Source organism: Clarias gariepinus, chromosome 1, assembly GCF_024256425.1.
Source record: "Clarias gariepinus isolate MV-2021 ecotype Netherlands chromosome 1, CGAR_prim_01v2, whole genome shotgun sequence".
NCBI lineage: Eukaryota > Metazoa > Chordata > Actinopteri > Siluriformes > Clariidae > Clarias > Clarias gariepinus.
The window spans coordinates 34,121,679-34,134,024 of NC_071100.1; the positions used below are offsets into that span (position 1 = coordinate 34,121,679).

A 12,346-nucleotide genomic window follows, 5' to 3' on the forward strand; every position below is an offset into this window, starting at 1 on the left:
AACACGCCAAGGTCGCAGAGGCCGTTAGTCTCCTCTGTAGCCCTACAACCCAAAAAACAAGCTCGTGAATCAAGACGGCGAAAACTTCGGAAGCTGCAATGTATGTTCAGGGCAACAGCTAATTTCTCTGGCACTGTGGTAAAACTAATAATTGCTTAAGGATTTGAGGACATGAGGCAACACTACCTTAAATCAAGTTCCACAGCCAAGTGCCACGTGGAACATTTCTTCTATAAGCACTTATTTCAGCTACAGTATATTCGACTTTATAAATGTAAACCTAATAACATTTAAATTTAAAAATGCATGGCAGGAATTTAGTAGTTAATGAAGACACAAACGAAAGAGATGATGTGGATGCACAGATTAACAACAACAAAAAAGTGGTATAATACAGCAATGAGATAAAGCGCAACAAGTGTAAAACATACCACGACAGCACATTCTAAGTCCAGGGTTCAAATACGGCCTCTGGCCGATGTACTGTTGTTTACAGGTTCTCCCTGTGCTTTGTGGGTACTTCATTTACCTGAACCAGTCAAAAACATGCACGGTAGATCGACTGGTGTTTGCAAATTGTAAAAAAAGTGTACAATTAGGTAAAAGGTTGTGAGATTGTGTGCATCTCAGGAATCCCATCCAGGGTGTCTCCCATTATGTGCTTTGAATAGGCTTCAGGTACCCTTGCAGCCTAACACAGGACATGCAGTCTAGAAAATGAATGAATGCAATGAATATTTAATGTAAAATTAATGTAAAATTATGCAGTGGCAAAAGGGGTGGCTCAGTATGTTAAGGCACTGAGTTACTAATCGGAAAGTTGGCAAGTTAAGCCCCAGCTATATATATATATATTTATATATATATATATATATATATATATATATATATATATATATATATATATATATTGAATATATGCTATGTGTTATCTTCATTTTAGATGTCAAAAGGGTTTTGTGACTCCTGGTGTTTTCTTTTCTGTGGGAAACGGGTCCAAATGGCTTTTTGAGTGTTTAAAATTGCCGACCCCTGCGCTATTTAATCGGGATGGTGGAGGTCGGTGGAACAACTCATATTACAATATTTCCTCTGTGAGCATCCTGCAAAAGCTTTTATGCATCACTGAGGGTTTTAATCCAAGAAATTTACAGATTTTTTCATCGAGTCATTTTCAACAATAAAACAGGATGTTCACTGAAGCAATTCAAACTGAAATTGCAGAAATTGAATAGTGGCATTATAGCAGTAAAACATAATGAGGTCCACAGCTGGCATCTATTTGCTCCAAGTTCATGTCATTCGAAGCTTACGTCATTATTTTGTCTAAATATGCTCCTTTCATACCACACATACAAAATATGAATAATATGGTCTCATTTTAAGTAGGCACATGATTCTAATTCGTTTTGAATAACCCGATTGTTCATATTGGAAAAAAAATGTAAAACAAAGAGAAACCACGTAAAAAAAATAGGGTGATCAATTTCATTTCAAGATTTAATGGTAGACATGTTCTCTACAGTATGTTAAAAAAAAAAAATTAGTCAAAGCGAACGAATGCAACTGCAGAAGAAAAGAATTATCGTGCAATATAAATAATCTCAACGTATAACAAGCAGAACATTGTGAGACAAAAATAAATTCAAATAAAAATATATTAAAAAGTGTGATAAAAAGGTATTAATGAATCTTTGAATAATAAACTATGTTATTGTTTAATCCACTGCCTCCAATGAAAATGCAGTGAAAGTGTGTGGATTAGGGTCTGGGTAACCACATACACTGTGTTGCAACCGTCAAATGCCATTAACTCAATGAGCATGACAGACAAATTCCTTTAGACACAATATATTTTCACATCAATATTTTCTTCCCATCAATCATGTGTGATCGTGCAGTAATTACATAACACAAATGGGTGACGAATGGATTTAGGAAGCAGCTGGACTGTTCCTAAGTGGGTCTTTCAGAGCCGTGTAAAAGGGTCAGGTCACACAGATGTCAGACCTTCTCCTGAATGTGCGTCATACGCTTTTCCCATCTGTTCTTCTTCACTACATTCATATCCATGCAAGAGTCACTGATGTTAGTGCTCGCTGTATAGAACCTTGTTTGCTAGGTCTAAGAGTTTTATGATAGGACAGGTGATTAGGAAACTATGTACTGTACACAATAAGACAACAGGAATCAATAGCCAAGAAAAAGACTTAAATATAAAAAAAGGGATACTGTTTGAAATAATATAAATGGCCTTGTTTTAATTGAAAAACATCATACTGTACAAAGTTAGACACTTACAGAATCCTCGGATTTGTGGCTTGTAGGACCTTCACTTAAGAAATCATCAGGGAGGTCATCACGCCGGCTCAAGGTGAACTCACGGATAAAAACAACTTCTCCATCATTAGCCTCCACCCACACCTGAGAAAAAGCAAGAATATTATTGTATACATGTTCCCTAATCATGGCATGATGTCCTGTGTAACATCTTTTTAGCTCTCGTTATATATTTCATGTTGGACAAAACAGTGATTGAAATGGGAGAGCATTGGCAGCATTGCATTACTGAGGAAATTATAAGAAACATATAAATGAAGTATGAATAGAGACAGAACACAACCCTTATGTGTCTGGGATCCATTAGGCCCTGTCAAGTATTTGCCCAGTGCTTCCTTATGTACTTTGAAAACAATGAGCGTTCTCCATTAAGGGCTAACACCACTGTTTCTGTTTCCCACTCCTCCAGTGTACCACAAGAATTATTATAAGTATTAAAATTATTATTCCTAGCATTTCATGCACATTAAAATGGTTTTTCAATCTGTTTGCTTCACTAAACGGTTTATGTTATGTGGTCAGCCCTTGCTGTGCTGGGTATCCCTTTCGTGTTTGAAAAAACTTCCCGTATTAGAAGTCACACCAGGGGAGAGCTTGGACGGGGCCCATTAACAACAGCAATCATTCTCAAGGATGCACAGGCTCATGAGCGCCAGCCTCGGCTGCTCTCCTAGGGCCATAAACGCCCCATAATGAATAAGGTCACTTGTAGGCCTTGGAGGGGCTGTGCCAAGCTGGTGCTTATGGGGGCAAATGGGGGCGCCTTCAAATCTACTAAGGGAGGTCTCCAAAATATGGACAGAGAAAGCTTGAGTAAAAAAACAACTAAACAAAACAAACATGTGCTAATACTTACAGTTTAATACATTTTGACTAGCATATTCTGTATTTACCAAATGATTTGCCAGGCAAGAGATTGTGCAGCAGTGGTTGATCAAGTTGTAAAAAATCACAGGACTTTAACAAAATGTAAAAAAAATAGTTTGATAAAAGCAAGTGAACCTATACAATACCATATTAGAGAACCTATAAAATAACAGAAATAAAGTAATATACAGAAAGCCTGTTCTAAATTTTCAATTACGTTTTGCGAGTAGCTATAATACTGTACGTCTATAATATATTATTATAATCATCTAATTCATGAGAGGGTTTTGTGCCATGGCTTCTTATAGACAGACCATTTATATTTCTGATTCTGAGGCATATTGGGTGAACAAGCAAAATATACATAAACACATTATCACAATGTAATATATGTATAGGGCCTTGAGTTACAAATAATTAGGTCTCTGGTTCCCCTTGTGCCTTGTGTTTGTTCGGAACATCCCATGAGTGATGAATTGGATTAGGATCTGGTGGACTTGAGGCCAGGTCAAGAATCTTGAACTCTTTGCTGGCTAAACAGCCTGTGTAGGGCAGGCTGTAATGTTGGCTTTTCTGTGGGATTTGACCAGACAAGCTAGCCTTTGGTTCACACAGGCATAGATGTGCCTGGTTTCGCATAATCCTGTAACCAGTTTACTGGTATATAATTGATAGTGTTATTCAATTCACCTGGTAGTGGTGTTAACATTATTCGGGATATAGTATCTGGGTATGTTTATTAAAAATTAATTAAAGATAAGCTATTAGAATTATAAACATACCGTATCTCATAAACGTGAGTACACTCCTGATTTCATTTTAGTGTATCTTCTTAAAGGACAATACTATAGAAATAAACCTTGGATATATTTTAGAGTAGCCAATGTGGAGCTTGTACTGTATAACAGTACAGATTTACTGTCCTCCGAAAATAACTCAACAGCCATTATTGTCAAAAAAGCTGGCAACAAAAGTGATAACAGCTGTACATTGTTTAACCATGCAAAGTCACATGTCCTATTCATCATGTTCATGTGTTTGTCAGCTTGATAGGACCATATAGATTTGTGGCATCCTCTTCCACTCCTCCATAATGATATCACAGAGTTGCTGGATGTTAGACACATGGTGCTTCGCCACCTTCTGCCTGAGGATGCCCCACAGGTGCTCAATAGGGTTCAGGTCTGGAGGCATAATCGGCCACTTCATCACCTTTAACTTCAGCTTTTTTAGCAAGGCAGTTATCACCTTGGGGGTGTGTTTGGGATCGTTATCATGTTGGAAAACTGCTGTTGGGCTTAGTTTTTAAATGAGGGCATGATGTTCTGCTTCGGAATGTCACAGTACATGCTGGAATTCATGTTTCCCTCAATGAACCACAGCCCCTCCCCAGGACCAGCAGTACTCATGCAGCCCCAGACCATGATGCTACCACCACCATGCTTAACTGTAGGCAAGAGACAATTTTCTTGGTCCTCCTCACAAGGGCGCCGCCACACATTGTGGGCAACAACTGACCCAAACAAGTTTATCTTAATCTAATCAGACCACAGGACATGATTCCAGTAATTCATGCTCTTCGACAGGTTGTCTTCTTCAAACTGTTTACGGGCTTACTGTGAGCCAGCTTCAGAAGCTTCCTTCTGTGATGATGGCCATGCAAACCAACTTGTTGAAGTGTGCGGCGTATAGTTTGAGCATTGACATGCCACTTCAGCAACCACTGAAGCAATTCGGGCATCGGCCTGTTTTTTAAAGCCAGCTTATGCACCTGACGCAACTCAACTTCTTTGATTGACCTTTGCGAGGCCTGTTCTGAGTAGAACCTGTCTTGGAAAACCTCCGTATGACCCTGGCCAGTGTACTATTTCAGGGTATTACCGATCATCTTTGTGGAGAGTAAAAATTCAAATCCTCTGAGAGTTCTTTGTTATGAAGTGCCATGTTGGTCATCCAGTGGTCAGTATGTGTGAATTGTACTTAAAGCCCCAAATTTTAAGTACTCTAATATAAGATACACAAATTTGTATGGTCCTATCAAGCTGACAAACACATCAACATGATGAATAACGGCTGTATGTTGAGTTATTTTCAGAGGACAGTAAATCTGTACTGTTGCACATTGACTACTCTAAAATATATCCAAGGTTCATTTCTATAGCATTAGTTCTGTACCAGGTGTTTGTGTGCTTTTGTGTACATACAGTAGCCCATGATTGCTGTAGCTCGTTGTGCGGCCTTGCCTGCAAACTGTTTAATGCTGGTTTAATAATTAATTGCCTGTTTTTCGATTATGGATGCTACTGTAGCTGAAAGAATTCCAAGTAGTTTGGATGGTTCCTAGATCCAGTATAGTTTAGTTCTGTTTTTCCTCCTGAGTCATGGATGTTCTCACCTGTACCCGCGTCCCCATTTCAGGAAAATAAAAGAGTCTAGCACTTAAGCCAAATTCCTTTGTTTGTTTCGTATTTAAACCTTTTTATAGTGTAACTTACTGTAATTATTGCAATGTAACAAACCTTTTGTTTTTGTGTAGCAGTCATAGAATCATGATGCTGCTTTCATTTGTACAAAAGTTTCCTTATTAAGCAATGAAAAAGTGTGCAAAAAAATAAGGCGGGTATTGTGCATACCATCTCTTTCTAAAAATTGAATCGGTCGATATCAGACTGCTAATTTGAAATAATGTTATCCAAAAAAAGGCATATGACTAAAGAGCAAGTAATATGAGGCAGAGAACTTTGGCATAAATGGAAATTTCGAACATGTTCTGACTTCACTTAGCACTAAAGCATGGGAAAACAAGATATGCTTTTTTGAACAGTACCTGTCTCTAGCTGCCATCAGAGGAGGACATGGATGAACACATTAAATACATGTCATACACATTTACATGCAACATCAAAAGGCTTCCAAAAACAGGCCTTCATGTGCCAGATGATATTTTTCAAAGTCATTCAGTCACCCAGAACTATTGGATGTGTGTTTTTTTGGCGAACTGCCACAGCCCCAAGGCATTGCTGATGTTACAGAGCGGGTTTTTATCACGTTCTTGGCAGCAATATCACATTCAACAACTTCCAAGTACTGGTTTACTTGCTATGTCCTCAATAGCCTGAACCCTTGAGCAATTACTAGCCATTGTATAAGCCATGCTAGTGAGACTCATACCCAAAAACCAAAAATAGATCACAATTTTCAACTGGCCTTTGCAAAAGACATTGGCACGAGTGCATAGGAACTGACAACAAGTAAAACATTCAACTAATCAGACTCTAGACACGAGACATAAATAATGGGTACAAATGGAATTCCTATTAACCAATAAGCATTTTTTCCAATTTACAGAGATAACCTCAGAGTTTTTGACAGCCAGCTGACATTTTTCGGCTGTAGTGTGGTACGTATTTTCGGTAAAAGGCAACCATGAAATGATATCCTGAACAAAAAGACATTAAGCCTTTGGCACGTTTTTTTTTTTTAGGACAATCTCTCTAGGGTCACAGGCACAATCCCTCCAGTGATAAAACAGAAAAAACGTACCTTTAAAGGCTTATCCTATGAGACTCCATAGATTATCTATATTATACTGTCCTATCAATCATACCCACGTTTATCCAAAAAGAGAAGGCCGCCGAGTGAAACCTGGCTGAACTACAGCCTAATGGAGCATGGCAGCCAAGTCTTTTCTAGAATGTTTAAGACAAATTTATCAAATTCCCTTCTTAACATCTTGCTTAAGAAAACAACCCAGCTGTTAAAATCAGCTGTCATGGGGCCTGTACTCCCACTGGACATAGATGTTAAGTGCTGGCAGAAATCTCTTTTCTTAAGTCAACAACACTCTCCATGGAAGTCTATGTCCTTCTGTTGTGCTTCCGTTATGTCATCGTTATAAACCTTCTCTTAATGAATATTGCAAGATTATAATATTAGAAGTCACAATCTAACTTCTAAGCACTCAGCCTAAGAAAATATTATAGCAATTTGCTTGACTGTTTGGACAACCTGAAGATATGCTTTCTTCAAAGACACCACTTTTCAATAAGCAGCAAAACGAAGGTTAATCACGCATCACTGTAATCTGCGCATGAACGTGCTTGTGTGTCAGCACTGACTCCTGCTTCTGGAAGTGTCTTAGCTTATTCGTACCTTTAGAAGATCTGGAAGATCTCTGCTAGTACAAGTAGACAGAGAAGCACTTCTGTAAGTCCATAAATGTACCATAAATGTAAACACTTGTTATTCCAAGCTTTAAACAGAGGCAGTTTTAAGGGTGGTCACTTACAGACAATAAATACTTTCCATATATGAAGCACATTAGAAATATGTTCGCTATTTTTGGAAAGGAATACATCATAATGCAAAACAACTCCGCTAATGGCAACTTGCACCAGACTTCAAAAACATAAACAGGACACTTAAGACTAAACTTTTAAAAAGATACTGATTTAGCACACAGGGTTCCATCCACCTAAGCCCACTGAGTGCACCAACTTAGTGAAGAGATGTGACTTCCAACACTAACAGCAACGATGATGAATGTATGCGCATGTACTAGAGAGTGAGCAATGTGCGCTTTTTTTCCTTTGGCAGCGAGATTGAATTTCAAAGTACAAGAGTGGTGCACTGAGACAGAAGGAAAGTGATCCCAGGTCAAAGCAGGCCTACAGAAGAACACAATCAGAAATAATAACACCAACCCGATATTATAATTTGTCTTTCCTAGTGGGAGGTTCCAGGTACGAGAGCTGAGGGAAATGAAAAGGAGGACCGCATATTCTGCGTGCAATCCCAACCCTGACTTCTGTTTCATTCATAGCCTCCTAAGATTAATAAGATATCTTTCACTGTTTTGATAACAGAGTGCTCCTTTCCTCCCTGCTCCTGACTGTATGAAATGAAACAGGAAGAGGTATTTTGCTAATCTCCTTTTAAAGGGATCAGTGCAAGGTTTCTTTTAATGCTTGAGTGATGAGGAATTCTTGAATGATGTTCACTGATGTGCCACTTGTCTTTTGTTCAGTGTCTTTTTGTTCTTCTTCCTTTTGAAACCACTAGTGCTTTCACTCGTGACAGATATTCCTTTTTTCCCCAAGCGTTCAATCGCTTTCCTAAGGGGAAATTTTGTCACTGCAATGTTTTCCATATTCATGGCATGCTGCAATGGCATGTCATGATGTACAGTATAGGATGACACAGGTGAAGATATACCCTCAATACTGTATGTACTTGGTATATAAAAGAAAACGTCAAATGACAGGGTCTTAGATGGCTTTGAACATTATCCCCTTTGGTGTTAAAGTTCCCCTTCATGCACTACTGCTCAATAAGTAGAAATCATTGTCCAATGGAATTTGCTCTCATATTTATTTAAGGGGGGGTGCGGCTGTGCAAGCATTAGCTTAGAAAGTAGCTTTGTTTATAAGGCAAGTAAGTAAGCAAACAGAAATATCCCAGAGTTTGTAGAGATAAAGAAAAAAAAAAAAAAAAAAAAGGAAGGAACTGTCACAGTCTTGGACAAAAAAAAGCTAATGCTGATTGCCACAATCCTCATTGTCATTTCAAAAGTTCTTAAAATAAGACATTTGTCTCCCTCTCCAGACTTACTGTCTGTGTTAGGAATAATTTATCTTTTTCTTCCCATACCTTTTATAGCGCAAGCATCTCTATCTTACGGCCAAGTTATGTAAAGCAATCCTGCATGAGATCTGAGAATACCTTGCATGGTGCCAGTCTGACCAAAGTAGCCGTGACAGCACTGAATCCTTTGCCTCTTATGGAAATATGTAGCCACACGATCTTGACAAAGCCTGAAGAGAAAGGTGGCAACTTGAAGTGGTGATTTAGATGTCTGTTGCTTTCCGGCCCATGACTAACTCACAGCCCATTTATCTTCTGCTGTTTAACGGTTAACATTCCTGAAAGGCTTTTGGACTATAAATGCATTCTGCCATGCAAACCTGAAAGTGTCAGACTGTCGCGCTGCAGCCCTCACTGCAGACAATTCTAGTATTTGATTAAGATGGTCTTGAAGTTGAACTGCTATTTAATGTTGGTATAAAATATATACCTACTAATACAGTATGCTTCACTCCTAATTATAGTTTAACATCATTTAAATGTCATCCTGAAACCTATTTACATTCCCTAAGTTGTCTCTTATTTTAAATCATTTACTTTTCTTTTTTAGAAAAGTTTGCTTTTTGGATACAGTATTAGTGTATGAGTGATTTAATACTACAGACTCATAAAGGCTCTTACAGGTACATACTGTATATAATCTAATAGACGATTTAGATATTCTATTTCCCCTGAATTTTTTTTTTTTTCAAAATAGAGCTGAAAAAAAAAAAAAACCTAACTTCATTAGCTCTTCTTGGATAAAAACATGGTACAGTAGTTATATTGTGAGTGTCATTTTCAATCTTACAAAGCATGACAAAGACATGAGTAAGATAAGTATGGCACTTATTTAGTACATCACTGTGAAGTCGAGCTGGGCAATATGACTTCGAATCAATGTTATAAAAATTGCAATTGCAAAATTGAACATTTTACTTTGATTATGATTAATGATCGACGATTATCCACAGTGTTCACATTTGACTTCTTTTTGGTTTGTTGCCGTGTGTCTTCACTAAAGCCAAAATGTGTCCAAATGATGGACACCGCAATTTTCTTTGGTATAAGCTGCTCGAGTTGCTTAGTTGGCACCGTCTTTGAGTTTTACTACATGTTGCTTTCGTGTCAAAAAATAGACAGGGCAGAGTCACGTGATCGTATGATTTTAAGGGGACAATGCATGGACACACACACACACAGAGAAAGTATTAACAGAATATACATAAATAACAAAATAAAAATAAAAAACATGAGCAAGATTACATTCTGAATGTGGGTTTCGATTATTTTTCAATTTAATGCCCAGCCCTACTAAGTCTTCCTGTACTACCTACATAAATCATTTTCCCAAAAAATGTAACCTTCATAATTAAAAGAATTATGTCAGTTTACTGTCAGTCATTCCTTATGACATACCCATGTGCCATAGTTATATGCGCTGATTCACTTGTTCAAGGATAATAAATCTTCACTTCTCTGGAAATGGTTATGGATCCCAAATAATATCTTTTTTCATTGGTATGAGCTGACAAAGTAAAGCTGACAAATTTTTGGAGTGGTATATTTTTACAGGTTTAAAGGGTCTAAAGGCTTAAATAACAGCTTAAATAAAATTTAAATACTAACCTACCAAATGTCTAGTGTGTAGACCATTCCATTGTTCATTTGATCACTATATATTTTTAGGGGAGGCTAAAAATAAGTCACAAAAAGCCTAAATTAGGCTTCAGACCATGTCATTTGTGTGAACAGGGTTATTTTTAGTTAAAAATGTGAGCTTACATTGACAAGGAAGTTGGCAACAGCAATCTGGTTTGTACCTTATCTAAAGGCAAAGAATGAATTGACGTCAGCGCCGACGGGCATTTGAGCCGTGCTATACATTTTGAATATTAGAAGAATTCATTGAATTGACAATAAGGCGATGATAGCAACTTAATGATGCAACTTAGAATGAAACACATACTGTATCAATGTGAATTATAGCCCAAAATCAAATGACATAATTATGGCATTAATTTATTAAGCCGTTTCATACTTCTTGTATCATACGTGCCATGCAAGTTTACAGTATATTTTATGTGTGTAGTCTCTGCCATGAATTTCTGAATGTCTATATGGCATCTACTGTATATGACTATTGTCATGTCCATATAAATGTTCTGATTATATAATCTATTACAGTAGAACTTATAAGCAGAAGCATTATGTAATGTATGAGGTGTCTGCTGATCAGTTTTTCAGATCAAGTTCACAGGTCAGGCGAGAATATCACATTGAAAATGTCATGATATGTTTTCAGTGGAAATCAGAGACAGACTTAAAGCACTATTAAACAAAGCAGTGCTGAACCAAAGACAGCGTTGTCTTTAAACAGGGTTCATCTCTTACAAACTTGAAAGGCATTTGCAGTGTTTAATATTTCATATATTTTTACCCATTTAGAACAAGCATGCAAACCCTTTCTATAGAAATGTTAAGGAATTTTTAGCCTCGTGTGTATGTGAAGCAATGCACTTCATTCTGATCCTTTGTACAATTTCAGCAACAAGGAAGTTGGCAACAAAAACTTAAAGGGTTGGACCATACAGTACACTACCTGCAGTATTACCAAGATACATCAATGCATTTTGGTAGAGCAGTGCTTGGGATGGTTTATGAGAAGTTTAGATTTTTAAGCTCTGCAGAATTTGCTTTAATGCGAAAAGAAAATGAAGGATGCAGGCTGCAATTCAACATTAGCGAGGAAGACTCACAAAAATTCCACTGCTACATCATCGGACAGTTTCATTGGCCCAGAGAACCGAACTATGCGAAAAAACCAAATACATCGTCTACATAAGGATGTCTGTAGAGTGAGATCAAAAGACCTGGATGAAATTTTTCGGAAACAAAAAAACCTGACCTAAACAAGTAGGTGATATTTTTATTTAATTGGAAAAAAAAATATTTCTGGGTCGGTAATAAGACTGCAGGTCTCTTGTGAGAAAAGGAGGAAAGCAGCAAACAATGATTTCTAAATTTGCTGTGATATTTTAACGAAGTGCAAACATCAAAGTAAACTTTTAGTAAGATATTGGTTTAAGTACTAAACTTTGGTGCCTGGTTTCTTAGTAAATTTTTATTTTTATATTTTATTTATGTTTCTCTGTTCTTTTCAGGAATGTTGCCTGACTGGAACTTCCAGAGACCTGCTCTTTCTGAGCGATTATGCTTTCATGTAATATGTAATGAAGCATACAGCTGTACGCACAACTGAAAACACCATGTAGGCCACTCTGGATTTTACCTCCACCGGACTCTTAAAAGCTTATACACATGGAGCAAACTAAGGGTGGTTGATGCCTGGAGGGAAACCTTGGAATGATATCATGTTCCAGTTAAACTTTAAGGGACCTTTTGACAGGAAACCTCAGCCCAGTGATGTGGTACAAAAAGAAGAGACTTAATCACAGTACTGTTTGTTCTGCTGTATAACAAGACTGCAGAATGTCTCCTGAGCAAGAAGACGTAA

At 37.5% G+C, this 12,346-nt stretch overlaps 1 protein-coding gene across 3 annotated transcripts in view; it reads right to left on the reverse strand.

The window, feature by feature from the left end:
- LOC128525453 (ADAMTS-like protein 1) overlaps window positions 1-12,346 on the reverse strand; it is a 120,114-nt gene that overhangs the window by 66,199 nt on the left and 41,569 nt on the right. For all 3 annotated transcript variants that reach the window (XR_008360761.1, XM_053497517.1, XM_053497519.1), the window contains exon 2: window positions 2,302-2,424. Coding sequence is in view for 2 of the 3 variants with exons in the window: in XM_053497517.1 (XP_053353492.1) it covers window positions 2,302-2,424 (123 nt within the window). In the remaining variant the exon portion in view is untranslated. The remainder of the gene's footprint in view (window positions 1-2,301; window positions 2,425-12,346) is intronic.